The 17,351-nt window shown below is 40.3% G+C and overlaps 1 protein-coding gene across 1 annotated transcript; it reads left to right on the top strand.

The window, feature by feature from the left end:
• Nucleotides 1–11,741: 11,741 nt before the first annotated feature.
• On the top strand, nucleotides 11,742–16,589 carry LOC133913108 (uncharacterized). Its single transcript, XM_062356161.1, has 10 exons — nucleotides 11,742–11,902; nucleotides 11,998–12,093; nucleotides 12,186–12,245; nucleotides 12,352–12,504; nucleotides 12,598–12,711; nucleotides 13,239–13,310; nucleotides 13,950–14,033; nucleotides 14,174–14,274; nucleotides 14,601–14,685; nucleotides 16,070–16,589. Exons 1-10 carry the CDS (start codon nucleotides 11,828–11,830, stop codon nucleotides 16,451–16,453), a joined length of 1,224 nt encoding a protein of 407 aa, XP_062212145.1. The 5' UTR covers nucleotides 11,742–11,827; the 3' UTR covers nucleotides 16,454–16,589.
• Nucleotides 16,590–17,351: the final 762 nt, after the last annotated feature.

Here is a 17,351-nt window from a genome sequence, read left to right as displayed (position 1 = left end):
AAGGGACTATCAATGTGATTTTTGAAACGACACTAATATTGAATATCAATGTCGGCTCATAAAAAACTGACACTTATACGGAGACTATCAGTATTAGTTTATAACAAGAAATCGGTATTAATATTCAACTATCAGTATCGACATTTTGTCATGAGCCAGCAATGATGGCTCCTCTCCCCTTACAGAATCTAGTCGTTGCCGATAACAACACAAATAGACATACAACAAGATAAATATGCATTCAAGTTTCACATGCACATATAATTATCTCAACATATATAATATCACACATATACACATCTCATCTTATTCATGGTTATGTAACCATGTTATTTCACATGTCATAACTAGGGATCATAACTAATACAAGTTTGCAAAAAAAATTTATAATTAACAGAAGTATGCAACAAAAACTTAAGAAGCGATATCATTCAATTGTTCTTGTTGACTGAAGACCCTAAACTACACATTTTGCCTTTTGAAGAATCAGGTAACAAACTCCAAAGGCTAGGTGAAGGGACGGCGTCCAAACAGCATCATTTGATAACATGGTACCACCAGGACTCTGGAATGAATTGTTTATTGATGAACTCACAGAGTTGTTCCTGAATTGCATTGATTCTCCGCGGCATGAGGATACTTGTTTTCAGCTTGAGGTCCTGCAATTACCATAAATGAAGAAATCAATCAATTTGAACATGAGTAGGAATTGAAAATTAATCATCAATATCTATACCACTTACCTTAGCTTTGGTAACGATACTATAATTATTTTCGGTCCATCAATGCATGAAGTCACATACATAGTAGTCACATAAATTGTTGCCTTATCTGAATCCTACAAGAAAAGCTTGTTACGATTTTTCATTCCTTTCAGAACGGAAGGTGGAGTCCTTTCCTCTTGACATAGTGCACGTATACCCTGTACATGTGTGATTATTGACCGTAACTAGACTTAGATTCAATTAATTTGAAGTTTACTAAAGCGTTAATGAAATAATTAGTTTACCTTTGTAGCAAGTCTATGACGGGTTGGTATTCGGCTTTTGGATTTCTTTTCCCATCGAAGACAACAATAATGCTATAATCAATCTGGATAACAAAGAGGACCCAGTGAAATCTGTATATCTATCACTGTAGGTAATTAGTCCTAAGTGCTAACATCGTGATGCTCAAAAAGAGTGGTATAAAGATGGAGAAAAACATGTAACCAAAGTTATAAGGTAAAAGTATGTATCTCTTTAATTGATATGTTGAATAAATTCAAGTGCATAATCCTCGGTTATCTGTGGCTGGTGACAACCATCGTCTGATTTAGTTTCATTAGGTCAAGGAATCCTATTTCAGTGATGCCCTTTTGACCACATGTATATATCTGCATCCTACATACACGAGAAGGTAAGACATTCAGTCTAATGGTACAAAAATATATAGTATGAATTATATATGTAAGACACTTATAGAGCCCACAAACTTATGAGTTGAATACCGAGGGCGTCTTTGTGGTATAGTTGATACATTTCATCAAAATGAATCCAAATTCCACCATCCCCATAGAGGAAATCACAATATTTGTATTGGAACAATTTATCTATCGACTTTTAACTGTTGAAAGTACCAAGTATTTAATCTCTGCATTTGGGTGGTTAGCTCCGGTAGAGACTCGACCAATGGTTCACCAAGCTTAAATTGTTATTTAGATTTTGCCTTTTCAATCTTGGACTCATCATAAAATGCTTATTTTGTCATTTGGTCCTCAATTAGACAGTTTCTTTCTGATTCTTCCTGTTGTTATAGCGCTCTTTGTTTTTTTACCTTCTCGATCAACGCCTTCCTCAACTGTTTTTCACCTATGATGCGCACATAATTAGATTTTAGCAATGGGTCTACAGGTCTTGCCAAAGTCTGAAGAAACTTGGTGACCGTTGCTGGATCGATAGAGCTCTTCTCTAGCTCAGTACGTTTGAAGTGTGCAGTGACATCGGCATTCACTTTCCTTCTGGTTTTCTCATCAGTTTTATCATAAGAGAGAGGAGATGCTGGCTTCTTAGATGTTGTCTACCGCTTCTTAGCTACTGCTCGCTGCTATGACGAAGTGGATTTCTGAGATGATGTTGACTTCTAAGTTTGTGCAGGTGCCACCGGCTTCTGAAGTGGGATAGAAGGTGGCAACGAAGGTGTTGGAGATCTTCTTGGTGGCTGTAGAGGCGATGAAGGAGGTGGATATCTTCTAGGTGGCTGTGGAGACAATGGTTGAGGAGGTGGAAATCTTGTGGGTGGCTGTGGAGACGACGACGGAGGAGGCAGAGATCTTTTGGGTGGCTGTGGAGGTGACGATGGAGGAGGTGGAGATCTTTCCGATAGTTGTGGAGGCAATGGCGGAGGAGACGGAGATCTTCTGGGTGGGTCCGACGACTCTGAATTAGATTCAGACTCGTCTGTGTCTTCATCAAACAATATATCACACTTACGCCACATGACGTAATTGCCTACATTTTTTGAGAGCCTCGTTTCCTCCGCATCTCCAAGGTAGTCTAGCTTAGATTTATGGTACACATGTATTACACTGTCCACGTATACCCTAGCGTATCCCTGTGGTATCGAATGACCGTTGAAGAGAGTCCCTTCCACCCATTGCGCACCCAGATCCCTACCCACTGTGGTGGGAACACCCAAGGTGGGCACAACAAGCTTGTATGGTGTGCTTTCTGTGATGTCGTCCATAGGGTGATGGATTAAGGTTTCTCCGTGAATGCGCAACTGCTCCGGGGACCACTTGGGCTCATGAACAAATCATTATCTGTGTTGACTAACTACTCCTGTCTAGCTTGTTCCATGTCTTGCTGCATAGCTGCTGCTATTTTTGCGCCTGTCATCCATCTCTCCTCTTGCAGTTCTTCTTTTAGAATGACCATCATTTCATCAATATTTTCTTTTCTTCGTTTCTTGTAAGTGTTGGTGTTTTGTTTGAATCCTACCTTCCAAGGCCTCAAACCCTTGTCTCGTGTGTGATCAGTGTGTTTCTTATTTCCCAGTACCAAGGTTAGCTCATCGTTCTCCCTATCTGCCTGGAAAGAGCCCTAGGAACACTAGACGTGGGCATCTCTAATCTTCTGTGTGGCTTTCAGTTCTCGTTCACTTTTGAAACATAAGCTTCCATCAGTCGCAAGAGAAACCCCTCTCCCATACAAGTAGTTCTTCACTCGTGGAATCCACTTAGCCATCACAGGTGTGACACACTTTAGTTACATCTTCTTCCATCTTCTATCACTCGTCAAGTTTCCTAACGTACCCGCACGAGCTGGTTTTGTGGGAGTATAAGTTCTTCTTGGAGTTGACCTTGTTTGCTTCACTTGTCTTTTTTGCTTCCTCCGAATCCCTGTACTTCACGAAATCATTCAAAAAAATCTTTCACCGTCGAATAATCATCCCAGTCCAGCGTTCGACCCTTCAAGTGATAATCTCTGTACAATTTACCCTTAAAATTCTTAAAAATTCTGCCCATTATGACTATGGCTCGATGCTTCGCTATGATCATGTTGCATCCTCCAGGGTACTCAGACTTTTTTCGACAACTTGTCCCACATAAAATCCTTAATGCTATCGGGAACCGCTCACTTGTCACCTTGTTTGCCTCTCCAAGTTCTATAACTAATTACGACGTGGTGTCTTGAATGGCTCGAGTACATCTAAAGTTTTTATGGGCTCCCCAGCTAAATTGACTTTCGTGGTGACAAAACATCCCTTAGGCATCTTGCTGGGACCTCGGCCACGTCTCGATTCTTTAGACAACTGACCCACCGGCGCAGCATCAGTGGTTGGAGATGAGAGCGCATCATCATTGGTCAGACCCTCTGGAGCATTAGCGTCAGCTTCATTCAAATTGAGGTATGCACTCGGGCTTTGCTCCCGAGCATCATCCGAGACTGGCTCCTAGTCAGAGGAGGGGCCTTGTATCGGTGGGCTCGTCTGTGGGCGGTGACTTGATTTTATACGTACAATTCCTACATAAAAATTCTATCTATTCAAATTTCTTGCAATATTGATATTAACTTATATGACAGCTAGCGGATACATAAAAAAATAGCAACTAGCAGATTATGCTTAAATGCATCAAATAGACTAGCAAGTTGTAATACTAGCAAGTTGGCCTAGGTCAAACACATCTAGTTCAATGGTTGGTGCACCTTAATCAAACACTAGCTAGCATACCAGCTGAAATATCCAAATTAAGTGTAATCAAAGAAACTAGATCTAAAATACTAACTCTATATACTAATACTAGGTTCCATCATATTAACACAATTCAAGCTTTCCTACAAAATTAATTTGCAGCATGTTTTAATCTCTTGGTATTTGCTGCAAATCAAAGAAACTAGATCTAAAATACATAATTATGTATTTGCGAATAGAGTATAGTTGTTGCGAATACATAAAAGGATGTTACTGTATGCACTGTAGTACTCACATAGTCTAATTGTACTTGAGTTCCATGAATAGATATAAATATATAAAGCAGCATTATTTGGTGATATTAATTCCCTAATTTAAGTATATTTTGAATATTGTTAGTAAACTATATCTCACTTGTGCTCTATCAGTTTTCTTAGTGATTCCTTTGGAAGAATAATCACTACTTTATAAAACTTTGTCGAAAAAAATGGAAGCTTTCATCGACTCGTTCTTGCCTTACAAGTTGGATATTCATCATTTACCAGTAATTTTCAGCACTATGGTCTTTGGCCTTCATATTATTCTCGGGGTAGTATGGATCAAGCATAAATGGCAGATAATAAGACAAATCTGATCATAAAGAGGAATGCATATTTTTGTCAGGATGGAGGACAATTGTTAACTAATATGAGCCAGGTGGTAGTGGAACTCCATAAAATTGCAAGTACGACATGATAGCGTAGTGGATAACTTCATGGTGTTGGTGTTAGTACACTCACATTGCAGTGAAGGCCAGCTACTCGTACATTAGATGGCTATACCGGAGAAGAAACCATTAAGTACTAATAGCCTAAGAAGAAAGCCACGATGAGCATAGAATTTGTAAGATGAAATTAATATCCATTTATTTCCATGTCACAAATCGAATAAATTTACATCTATGTCTTATTTCGATATGTTGAATATATTCTAATTTAGTTTGTTATAACGCAAGCCCCTCATATGAAATGTAAGTTAGTGTTCGTTTGGAGATTTAATGGATAAATGTTAGAGCCATTGCAACCGTATAAAATTACAATTGTAATATCCGCGATAGTGTTCTAAAGAAAATCAGATCTATTTTTCAAACATAAATACATATCAACGAGAAATTTTACAATAAATTATAGTCCAATCAGTGCTTACTGGTGTAGATGAGAATATGGAACTGTTATGCACATGATAGTGGGACGGTTCAATTGGGAAGCAGCCTGCAAAGAATATAACGTTGTAATGTGTTAAAGTTGTAGATGATGACTCAGGTTGCAAAATATGGTTAACCGGCACAACGGACAAACATGATCAACCGGCATAGCGGTCAGAAAGAGGAGGCCCAGACGATAAAAACACAACAGCAGTATGCATGCCAGCGACGCACATTGGAGCATCGAAGCACTCCAATGGCGACAAAGATGCACATGTGCCGAAACACATTATTTGCACCCCAACAGTGGTGATAGCCGGGGAAAAACAGAGCTCAACACACACGTACAGTGACAAGGGCAAGCACGACCGGAGGCAATTGAAGCATACACTGCTTTCTTGCCTCGAATTGATGATGGTTGTCCATGGTGTCGGTCAGCGGTGTCGAGGTCCTCTGTTGCGTGGGGCAGCTCGGGGTCGTCAGAGGGCTGGGCGTTGGCTCTGGGGATGGCGATAGGGATAAGGATGGCGGGGCTCTGGGGATGACAACAGGGATATGGACAGGGACGACGGATGGCAACGAGGACGGTGGGGCTCCGGGGACGGGGACGGCAAAGCTACGGGGACAGCGACGGGGAAGGCACTGGGGATGACGACATTAGGGAGACACTGAGGCTCCAAGGACGGCGGCGTCGGGGAGCCAATGGAATTGGCAGGTGTGCAAGGGATGGAGAAGCTATGGCTAAGTCCTAATATATATAGGGATAGAGTATTAGTGTCGGCTGTGTTCTACAACTGGCACTGATGCATGGACTACAAGTGCTGATTGTAAAAACAAGCTGGCATTGATATGGTGTCAGTGAGGTAGTGAATGCCGGATGATCTGGCATGCACAGACTCCAAATGCCAGACCATCCGGTGTGTGTAGTCCACAGCCACTATAAACCGTGGAGCATCCATTGTGTAGAAAATTTTAGACGTCGGACCATCTGGTGTGTGTCATCACCTCGAAGCATTCGGTATGCACGCCAGACCATCTAGCGTGTAGAGTATCAGTGCCGGTTGTGGTCTACAACTGACACTGATACAAGTAATTAGTGCCAGTTTTACAACTAAGCCAGCACTGATGCTAGGGCTATTAGTGCCGATTTTTTTTCCTATAATCAGCACTGATATTGTTTTCCTTTTTTTGAAAAAACATTTTGTTGTACATATAGATATGTAATTTGTTGTATATTAGGTAATTTATTTTATATTAGGTTTATATTTTGTGTAGTACATCTTCGTTACATAAGGCAATGTGTATGTTTACTAAAAAATAAATCTTTTTACTTAATAGAAATGAAGGTATATTCTTAGTAGATACGAATTAGATCTATAACTATCATACAATAGCTTTATTTGTACTAATTAAAGCATAAATGATAGCTATAAACTTTTTACTTAATACAAAAGAAAGCCTATTCTTACTTAGTATATATCCTTGATACAAATTACAACGAATCCTGAATTAATCATTACATCAAAACCGCTTTTATTTAACGATTATAGTTTTATTATGATTGCGGTGTATGTAGGTAGGTTCCTTAGTGTAGTCAATAAGAGGCAAGATGACATTCTTTTTGAAAGGGGGCAGGTCATCAAATTGATTGTAGTCTTGCTCGTCGACGACATCCTCAACACTGACAATATTTTTTTTTCCTTGAAGAACCACATGGCACTCCTCCTTGTTAACTGGGTTCGTGTCCTTTACATAGAAGACTTGTGTAACATCTTTGGCAAGCACGAATGGTTCTTCTCTATATCCGACGAGTTTGAGGTTGACGGTAGTCATACCGTACTTGTTGGTTTTCACTCTACATAGGAGTCTGACCCATTGGCACCGGAAGAGGGGGGGGGGATCTTCAACTGTTCTCCATATTGAAGCTCCCACATCTCCATTATGAATCCATAATAGTTCTCCTTGTTGTCATTGCAGTCATGGGCATCAATACAGACACCGCTATTTTGGTTAATGCTATTGATATCTTGTGCTCTCGTATAAAATGTATAGCTGTTAATATCGTATGCTTTGTATGTATGAATCATAGTTGATGGCCCATTAGCCAGCATTTCCAATAGTGCATCATCTGTATCTTTATCCATCATGTGTCTACGTAACCAACTGCTAAAATTATCTCTATGCTCTCTTGCAATTCAATCTTCTAACTTTGTTGGATTTGTGGACTGTAACATTTGCACGTGCATATTGAAATACGAGTCCACTATAATTGATTGCAAAACTGCGAAATGTGCTTGGGTGAATGAAACATAATCGTTGGAACGGATTGTACTATGACCTAGCGTCCCTTCCCCTTAAGCCTTTCCTCATGGCGAGATACAGGCTTACCAATTATTTTCAGATCCATGTAGTTGACGATGAACTCAACAACATCCTCTATTCCCTAGCCTTGGGCCATGTAACTTTTCGACTGACCTCAGTTATGAACATATTTCTTCAGAACTAATATGAACCTTTCAAAAAGATACATCTGATGCAGAAACACGAGGTCAAGGTACTTTATCTCATGCACGATGTGAATAATGAAATGGGGCATTATGTCAAAAAATGATGGAGGGGAAATACTCTCAAGCTAGCATATAGTATGGGCCACGTCTTTCTATATCTTTGTTAGTTTGCTCGGATCGATGACCTTCTGTGAAATTACATTGAAAAATGAACACAACTTTATGATTGGGTGTCAGACCTTATCCGACAGTATACGTCTAATTGCAATAGCAAGAAACTGTATCATCATCATGTGATAATCATAGGACTTCATGCCAACTAACTTCAAAGTTTCATGTTCACTAATCTCTTTACATTGGAGGAGTAACCGGTTAAAACTTTGATTCCATGCAAGCAACTGCACAGGCTAATCTTCTCTTCCTTGCTCAGGGTGTAGCAAGCCGTGGGAAGTTCACTTACTATGTTGCCTAGGATTTTCGGATGCATAATTTTTCTTAGCTTCATATCTTCCAGGTCCAAACATGCATTGAATGTATCTTTTGTTTTGCTAGGTATGTCTAGTAAGGTACCAATCAAGCTATCAAATACGTTCTTCTCCAAATGCATGACATCCATTACGTGTCAGACCATCAAGTGATTCCAATAAGATAGGTTCTAAAATATTGATCTCTTTCTAAACATAGGAGTGAGTTTTCCAGCTGGGAATTTCATAATGTCTTTCCCCTTTCCAAGGATAACTCTAAGATTTTTTACTATCTTATATACTTGTTTCCTAGTGTGAATCTTCAGAGCACAACATGTAGACCATTTTCCTACGGTATGGGTGATCCGGGCATAGAAACCTACAATGACCCATGCAGACTATTTTCTTATAGTTCTTCAGCCATAGCCCCCTGTTTCATCCAAGCACCATACACATCTATTGTAGCCTTTTAAAGTTTGTCCTGATAGGTTAGCAAGAGCATACCAATCTTGGATCATTGTGAACAGAATTGCGTAGGGTGAAATGCTCACGTTTGTATTCATCCCACACCCATACATTATCTTTCCATAGTACAAGGAGATTTTCAAGCAATGGTTGGAGATACATATCGATATCGTTGCTAGGTTGATTCGGTCTACTGATCAACAAAGGCATCAAAAGAAACTTCCACTTCATACACAGCCAAGATAGAATGTTGTAGATATAGAGAGTTATGAGCCAAGTGTTATGACTATTGCTCATGTTGCCAAAAGGATTCATCTCATTCATACTCAATCTGAATCTTATATTCCTCACTTCAGCTTTGAATTTCCTGTATTTTGTATCGAAGTTCCTCCATTGCATTCTATCACCAGGGTGTCTAAGCATTTCGTCATCGCATCAACTCGGCATTCGTTTTGTTAACAAACAATTGCTTCAAACAGGAGATTATAGGGAAATACCAAACCATCTTACTGAGGATCTTTTATCCTTACCCTTCTCCCCTACGTCATCGCTATTGATATCATCAATGTTGCGCTTGTACCATGATGCACCGCAAACACGACACTCTTCCATGTAGTCATTTCGACATGCATGTATTTTCTCTACTTCCAACACCAACAGGCAGACAATCTGTTTGGTGTGGTACATATTTTTAGGCAACTCGTTGCCCTCTGGAAGCAAATCCCTCAAGAATCGTAACAACTCATTGAAGCTCTTATCAGACCAACAATTGCTAGACTTTCTTTGCACCAATGTCAACACAACATGCAACTTGTTGTGCTCTTTCTTACAGCCTGGGAACACCGGTGCTTTATAGTCCTCTATCATGCGCTAGAACTTTTCGTGTTACTTATCACTGGTGAAGTCTCCCTCCGCATTGCGCAACATTTCGTCTAGGTCATCATCATCGTTACCGACAAAAGTATCTTCGAACATCGACATACTGATGTTTTTGTTAGACGTCATATTGTTGCCTCCATCTTGCTCGACTGAGGGCTACTCTTTATGCACAACCTCCTTATGTTCATCGTGCTCGGTCCAGTGGATATAGCCAGACTTGAAACCCATGTGAAACAAGAGTGCACAGATCTGCTCTATGGCTAAGAATTGCTTCTCATTCTTGCAATCAACGCACAGACATCATATATAGTGATCATCACGCTTGTTTTTTTGGCTTTTTTACACCACGACATCCCTCAAAAAAGCATCCACGCCCTGAAAGAACTCTAGTCTGTGACGTTCAGCCTTGTACATCCATATCTGGTCCATCTGCAAATGTTTGATTATCATTATGTTTTAGCAATCATTAAAAAACCATGAAATATTTCAAAATACACATCTAATTTATTAAATAACCTTGTATCTTGATTGCTCCATGTTAGATGACCCATCACCTTTCGGCCTTGGTTCGGGTTGGAGGACCCACCTTCTAAATACTGCCACATCCGCTTGCGACTAGCGGGTGGATATGCCATCCCTACAGCACAATATTCATATTCAATATGTCGATCTATTTAGATGTGATTTTAATCTTTTTTACTAATTCACTACTAAAAAAATTAGAAATAGGTTTTAATCTATTTAGAGTTGATGTTAACATTTTTTTCTTAAATCACTACTAGAAAATTAGACATCTAGGTCACAGTGGTATAATTACATATTTTCAAATCTAGAGCAATCAAGCAAACAAATCTAGCCACAAATGAAAAGTCATAGATCATCTCTATGTGTCCTACAGTGAGAAAATTGTAATTCTTACTCAATTAGAGCTCAATTCTTACTCAATTAGGTCCTCCCAAAATTCATCATATGGAGCAATCACATACTTTCAAACACAGAGCAATCTAGCAAGTAAATCTAAGTAAAAAAATAAAATATAGATAATCTTACTAACCTTAGAGCACCTTGGTCACGTAGATTCCTCCAAATGTTGAAGTCTCCAAGTGCAAGATTGGGCACAAATGACGGGAGCCGAGTAGAACAGAGCCCCTCTTTGTTCTATTCGCGCTTGCGGAGAAGAATACGCCTTTTATAAACTGTACACTTATTAGTACTAACTCGTAAAACGAACTGATACTGATACTCATTATCAATGTCAGCTCATGGTTACCAGCCGACACTGAAGTAGTGATAGTTTATTCCAAGAACCGACATTGATACTGAGTATCACTGATACTTCATTAGTGTTGGTTCTATCCTAGCCAATACTAATAACCCAGCTCGGATGATTGTTTCTATTGTAGTGATAGAACTTGAGCAGTGCCATTTTACCGGGACTAGTTTCAATGGGTGCTTTGCTGTGATATTTTATGTGGTTTTTGTGGCCATCTATTAGAAATATGAGTGTTGTTATAGTAAAAAAAGAGAGAGAAATTAAGGTTTATGATATCGTGTCAATTGCAGTTCCGGCTTTTTCCATCGCTTTTGTAATTATTTGGTTCATGCCAAACAAGTTTTTCAATCCAAACACACCAACTAGTTACATGAACTGAAGAATTTTTACGAACCAGTAGTATGAACCTAATAATTCAAAAAGTGGTGGCAAAAACTGAAACGACAATTAAACCAGTGGGGTAAACCTAAATTTTCCTAAAAACCTCATTTGCAAAACACAATTCTTGTAATTTAAAATATGAAAATTCGCTTGCATTTTGATGATTTAATCAACACAATTTAAAGCTCTCGGTCTAAGTTTAGAAGTGTGGGCCTGACATTTGAAAGGCATCCCTCTCTAAGGTCCAAGCAACTGCACTGCACCGGTTGTGTGCACCTGGCCCGACCAAATGACCTGACCAGACCATGGCCCGATCGCTACGAACAGGCACCGGAAGCCCGGCTCAGGGCCCGTGCCGCACGCGCGCCGCAACTGTTCACAGGCAATGCAGGATCCAACGGCTGAGATCACCCCTGGCCAGACTTCGCACCCTACCTAGAATAGGGCACCCAAACCCCGAGCTCCGCGCAGCCAAACCCTCGCGCCTCCCTCCACGACGGCGATGGCCGCCGCGACGGAGAAGACTGCGGAAGATATCCGCCGCGAGCTCCAGGAGCTCCAGCGTCAGCACCGCGAGGTACCCCTCCCGCTGTCCCCGACCCTTCTTGAAGCTTCCGTAGTCTTGGGGGCGTCTGCCCTGACCTGTTCTCGTGCTCCCCTTCCCCCTCGCAGATCACCGAGCGCCTGCGCGACCCCCGCGGCCTTCGGCGCGGCGCCGCTGGCCCCGTCCCCGTCGGGCCCCGCCCGCTCCGCGGCTTCGCGAGACCCGTACGCTTCTCGCTTACATCTCTTCCCATTCCGTTCCATTAGCTTTCTCTATTCATGCGAGACCTATCTTTTTTTCATTGTCTCTGATGTAGGCTTCGGAATCAGGAGACCAGCCTGAGCCGAAGCGGCGGCTGCTATCGGCTGTCGTTAAGGTATCCCCCTTGGATTTTGATCGCTCTTCTGTTTCTATATTTTGCTATGGTTTGTTCGTCGGAAACCCTAATTTTTTGTCTTCGTTGGTTCGCGTGATGTATGGAGGTGGATGGCGCTGAAGCTAACGAGGAAGGCGCAAAGGATGCAGAGACGGAGGGGCGTGAGGAGGGTCCAGGTGCCGCTGAAGGCGGTGACAGGAGGGGTATCACCAATGGCGGGTTCAGGAGGGATGGGAGCCAGCGGTTGCTGAGGAGGGTGGTGAGTAGAGCGAAGTGGAGATGGATTGTGGGTTTGCTAGACGTTGGGTTATATGTGCTTTTGTGTAGCTTAGATGCTATTGTATGGTTGCAGGACTATAATTCGCTGCCTGAGCCTGCCCCAAGGGAGCTTCCCAAAAATGAGGACCCGAACTTGGTGAGGAGGAATAAGAGGATGCTGGGGCAGCTTCTTGTCGGTACATTAGAGGTAAAACAATCTTCTTATGCGTAATGAGTCCACAGTTCTGCAAGTATACATGTTTGAGCAGTCGTGGTATTCCTTTACATTTCGTTCTTTATTATTCCTCAAACAATTTTTAGTCTATATTGATTAGTTGTGGCTTGGCCAATGTGACCTTGAACATATTAATAAACCTGCCAGCTAAGTTACAAATTTAATTGCATAGTAAAGTGCTAAAGGCATGTGAGCCCTCGTTCCCTCAAGTGCCATTTCTTTCTTGCAAGTTTGGCCACCTACAAGATGGTCCTAGTCCAATTATGATTAACCAAAATGAAAATTTGCTCTTTAAGTCAGATCAAACACCTAGAGAGGTGGAGGTACTGTGTAGCGACAGAGGGAGATTGACATTGACATCTTGTTGCACTGGCTATCATTATTTTATTTAAGCCAATCACTAGCTGTGTGCCACTTTGTACACTGTTTGGGTGTGTACATCCCTGTTGCGAAAACTTTAATTTATCTGATTCTTGATTCTACCCATGCTTGCTATACAGAAATTTCAGCAAGAGGACAAAAAACTTTCCAGCTCCGAGGCTTATCTGCGCAGATCGGAGACTCAGCGAAAGGTTTTGCTCATTTCTCCGTGCCTATCTCATTTTCTATGTTAGTGGCTGGTCTTTAATAGGAGCTACTCCTGCCATGTAATAAGTGCTATTTTGTCTTGTAATTTTTGTATATGCATAAAGTATCAGAATGCACCTGGTGTGCCTATGGCACAGCACCCTTGTGAAATTTTGTGAAAAGTGCACCATGCATTGTTTCAGCTTATGGAAAAAATAACGAATGTAAATGTGGTATACAAATAATATCCTACACACATGTCAATTCCCAATTTTTCATGTTGAAATTCATCCGTAGTTCCGTACTATGGAATAACAAGCAAAAAGAAACTTGTTTATTTGGTTAACTGTAGTATGGAAGAATTTGACCTTGCTATTTTATAAATGTGCATATTTTGGTATTCTTTTGAACAATGCACCACTTTTGAACCATCTTCAATAAATGTGGTTGTGCCTACAGAGAGAGCCCATAAGTCACAGTATCTTTTATATTTTCAATGAATTCAACGTTTTCTTCTGAAAGTTTCTGAGTCCCACAGATATCATTAGATACTTTAGAGATTGAGACGTTGGATGACTGAAATTCATATAATTTTGTATTATACCCAAAATATTATGCATACTGAAAGAATTGGTTGAATGTAGGCTGAGCAAAAGGTTCGTGAGGAAAGCGAAAGGTTGCGACAGCAAGAGCGAGAGCAAATTGCAGAGAAGCGTAAGCGTGACATGGTAAAGTTTTATGCAATGTTATATGACTTGTATTCGTATGTCATAATTACACACACTTCTTTAATTGATGTGTTTACATTGTAATTATTTAACCCTTTTTCTTATCGGTAACTATTTAATCCTTGGATTCTATTGTTTAGACGCTTCGCGCTCGTGTAGCTGCTAAGGCAGAAGAAAAGAGGTTGGAGCTGTTGTACATTCAGTGGACTGAGCATCATAAAAAGCTGTCCAATTTCCTAAGGTGACTTTGCTGCTTTGCATCATTCTTCACTTTGACTTAGATCCACAATCAGGATCCTTATTTTCTTTGGTTGAGTTGTTTTGCATACTTGTGTAGTTATTCTACTTTCTTTTTTGATGGATCTATTATTTTCTGCATGCTGCAGGTTATTTTTATTTCTGGTCCAAAAGTCTCCATATTGACAATTAAATTGAGGGAAGATACATTCTAATTGTATGCAGACTTGATGTTTGATGACCATTAGTGTATCTATTTACATTTACATTATATCGAATAATATTTGTTCCATGTTTGACTCCATCTGTTTATCCCCTTGTGTTGGGCAGGACAAAAGCTGAACCGCCTATTTACTACATGCCAACTAAACCAATTATTGATGATCCGGCTATTGTCGAGCAGAACAAGGAAAAGGTATGTCCTACTCAAGTTAAAAAAAAAAAAAAACTTCATAATTTTTGCATACTCATGTACTCTAAAGGATAACTGAAACATTTTTTAAGGATGACATTACTATTTGCCTATTCCTTTATACTTCATCTTTATATTTTGTACAACTCACTTGGAATCGGGAACACTACAAAAACGTGCCTAATGATAATGCCAACAACAAATAGATACCAAATTGCCCATTTTCTGCTATGGTGTTTGTGTGTACCGATCTCAGATCCCAGTTACAGATATAAAGAAAAACCCCAGGATGCACCTGCAAACTTTGATGATTTATTTGGACTTGTAATGATTTAACCTTACCTAGCAAAATGCAATTTTTTAAGAAGGGCAGGCCTGGCACAGGGTTTGAATCAGCCTCCTTGCAAAAAAGCAAGGGTAAGACTGCCTAGAAATTCCCTTCCCCAGATGCTACAATATGTGGGAGCTTTCAGCACTGGGTGCACCCTTTTTTTATGGCAAAATGCAATTGTTTGCAACATAGTTGGTCCCTGATAAGAATAGAACAAATCAATGAGCTTTAAAATTCTCCCTCATTATGAAATTTGTTTGAGAACAGCATAAAAAGCAGCTGTAATTGGTGTGTCGTTAATCACTTGGAAGAACCTTTCCTGGGAACTAACTGTAATCTGTAACTAGCTGTTGTGGCTAATTTTCTTCATAACATTGACATCGATGATCACTATGTTATCATTCTAATTTTTCTTAATAAGGTTCATTGCATTTTCCATGTATTGACAAATAAAATTCAATGTGCAGAATTTTATGTTGTAGCTCCATTTTGCTATTACCATGGATTCTAATTTCACCAGGGAAACTGTGTTGTTTGCTTCCGATAAGTCATCTGCACATTCATAGAATCAACTAGCTTGTGAGTAGTATTGTTAACTGAAACTCATTGGAGGTGTATAATTGTATATGGATTTTCCTCCTTAAATGTGTCATGCTCTTCGCTTGAAGTTTTGACATGCGAGCATGCCAAGGTAGCTGGTAGTCACCTATCACTTGGTCGAGTGCAAGGTGATTAAGAGCAAAATGTTTGTAATCATCTCTCATACTATCAGATGAGATTCTCATTTGCACCATGTGCTCGCGAATTTCCTGGCATCAACCTTATATTTACAGTAACATTCTTCTCTTTCAAGTGCAACACATATTCAGAGCATGAATGTTCATACTGTCTGACATGCTATCAGATCAGTCTTATTTGCACCTAGTACTTGCAGATTTCCCAATATCAACTTTTAATTTGGAGACGACGTCTATCATATTTATTTGTTTTAGTCATGTATTAGTGTCGTTTGGATCCATTATTCTGGATGAACCTAACTTCTGTTTAATTCTGCAGGTATTTGAAGAATGGAAATCTGAGCGCAGGGCTGAGCTGACTCAATTTCAGAAGCAAGTTGAGGAGCAATATCTCTCCAATGTTGAGAGGCAGCTGGAAAGGATCCAGAATGCCCGGAACGCACGAAGGGGGAACGGGCCTGCAAACATGCAAGAAATGGATAAGGAGCTGGACACGCACAGGGCAGAGCATGGTCTGAAGACTCGGCGGATTCCTGAGGAGGGTGGCAATGATGATGATGAGGATGCGGAGGACATGGCCGCAGAAGACGAGCTGATGGATGAAGTCTTGGATGTCAACGATGCGATCAATGATGACCCAACCAAGCCACCTGAGGAAGCTGCTACTGATGGTGGCGAGCCTGCACCTGAGGAGGCACAATAGGCATGCTTGTTTACGAGCTAGGCACTTAGGCGTTCTGCATTCGATATCAGTTTAGTTGCCGTCTTGTTGGGACTGCCGGTGTGTGTATTGCTATCGAGTTCTCACACTGTTATCTTAAGCCATGTGTTTTCATGTTGCTATTTGGGCTGTTTGACGTTGAGACCATATATTCACTGTCGATCCTTGTATCTTCTTCACTGCCTCTGCGGCTCTGCGCTGCCTAGCGGTAGCAGGCTTTGCAGTCCGTCTAAACAACCAGCACCAGTTTAGATTAGGGGCTTCCTTATGAAATTTTTAGATTTAGTGCTGATTTACCCGAACCCTCTGTTCGAATGGCCCTCAAAGGCGACAGTACGAATGAGGCCATTGCGAGCATATAAATGCGGAAGTTGTCTTCTAAAACATGTGGTTCTATCTTTTTCTGATACAAAATATAATTATCTAAATACTTGCGTCGTAACGAAAATATAAATATTGTATATAGTAATAGTAAATATAAATTTAAGATATAGAGATGTGGATGTAAAGTGTCGGCAAACGAATATGTTAGAAATAATAATGTAGTAATGTAGTTTGATTTTAGATGAGATCTGAAAAACAGATTATCTATTAATTTTTATCCTAATTTATTTGTATTAGTAAAATGAGTTCTATCCGTAGCCGGTAACGGTAACAAGTTAGTGAGGCTAAATGATGAGAATAGATGATAAAAATGAGTAAATTTTTAAAATTTAAAATGTTTTTATTAGATGAGAGAAAGTAGAGAAAGATGTTATGCGGAATTCATTCGTATTTTATATAGTAGAGATATCTAAGTTATGAAAACACTGCATGTCCCAGCCGAGAAATCGGCATGAGACTTCTTGCGCGGTGATGGTGCTTGTTTATCCTCTCCATG

The sequence above is a fragment of the Phragmites australis genome, chromosome 3, assembly GCF_958298935.1.
Source record: "Phragmites australis chromosome 3, lpPhrAust1.1, whole genome shotgun sequence".
Classification (NCBI taxonomy): Eukaryota; Viridiplantae; Streptophyta; class Magnoliopsida; order Poales; family Poaceae; genus Phragmites; species Phragmites australis.
Note: the sequence above shows the minus strand (reverse complement) of the source record. Positions and strands in the feature narration are given on the sequence as shown.

What these genes read in the sequence shown, in the direction of transcription:
- LOC133913108 (XM_062356161.1), top strand. Translation starts at nt 11,828, where the DNA reads ATGGCCGCCGCGACGGAGAAGACTGCGGAAGATATCCGCCGCGAGCTC. An exon ending in TGCTATCGGCTGTCGTTAAG is followed by an intron (nt 12,246 to 12,351) that starts GTATCCCCCTTG and finishes TGATGTATGGAG; the next exon opens with GTGGATGGCGCTGAAGCTAA. An exon ending in TCGAGCAGAACAAGGAAAAG is followed by an intron (nt 14,686 to 16,069) that starts GTATGTCCTACT and finishes TTAATTCTGCAG; the next exon opens with GTATTTGAAGAATGGAAATC.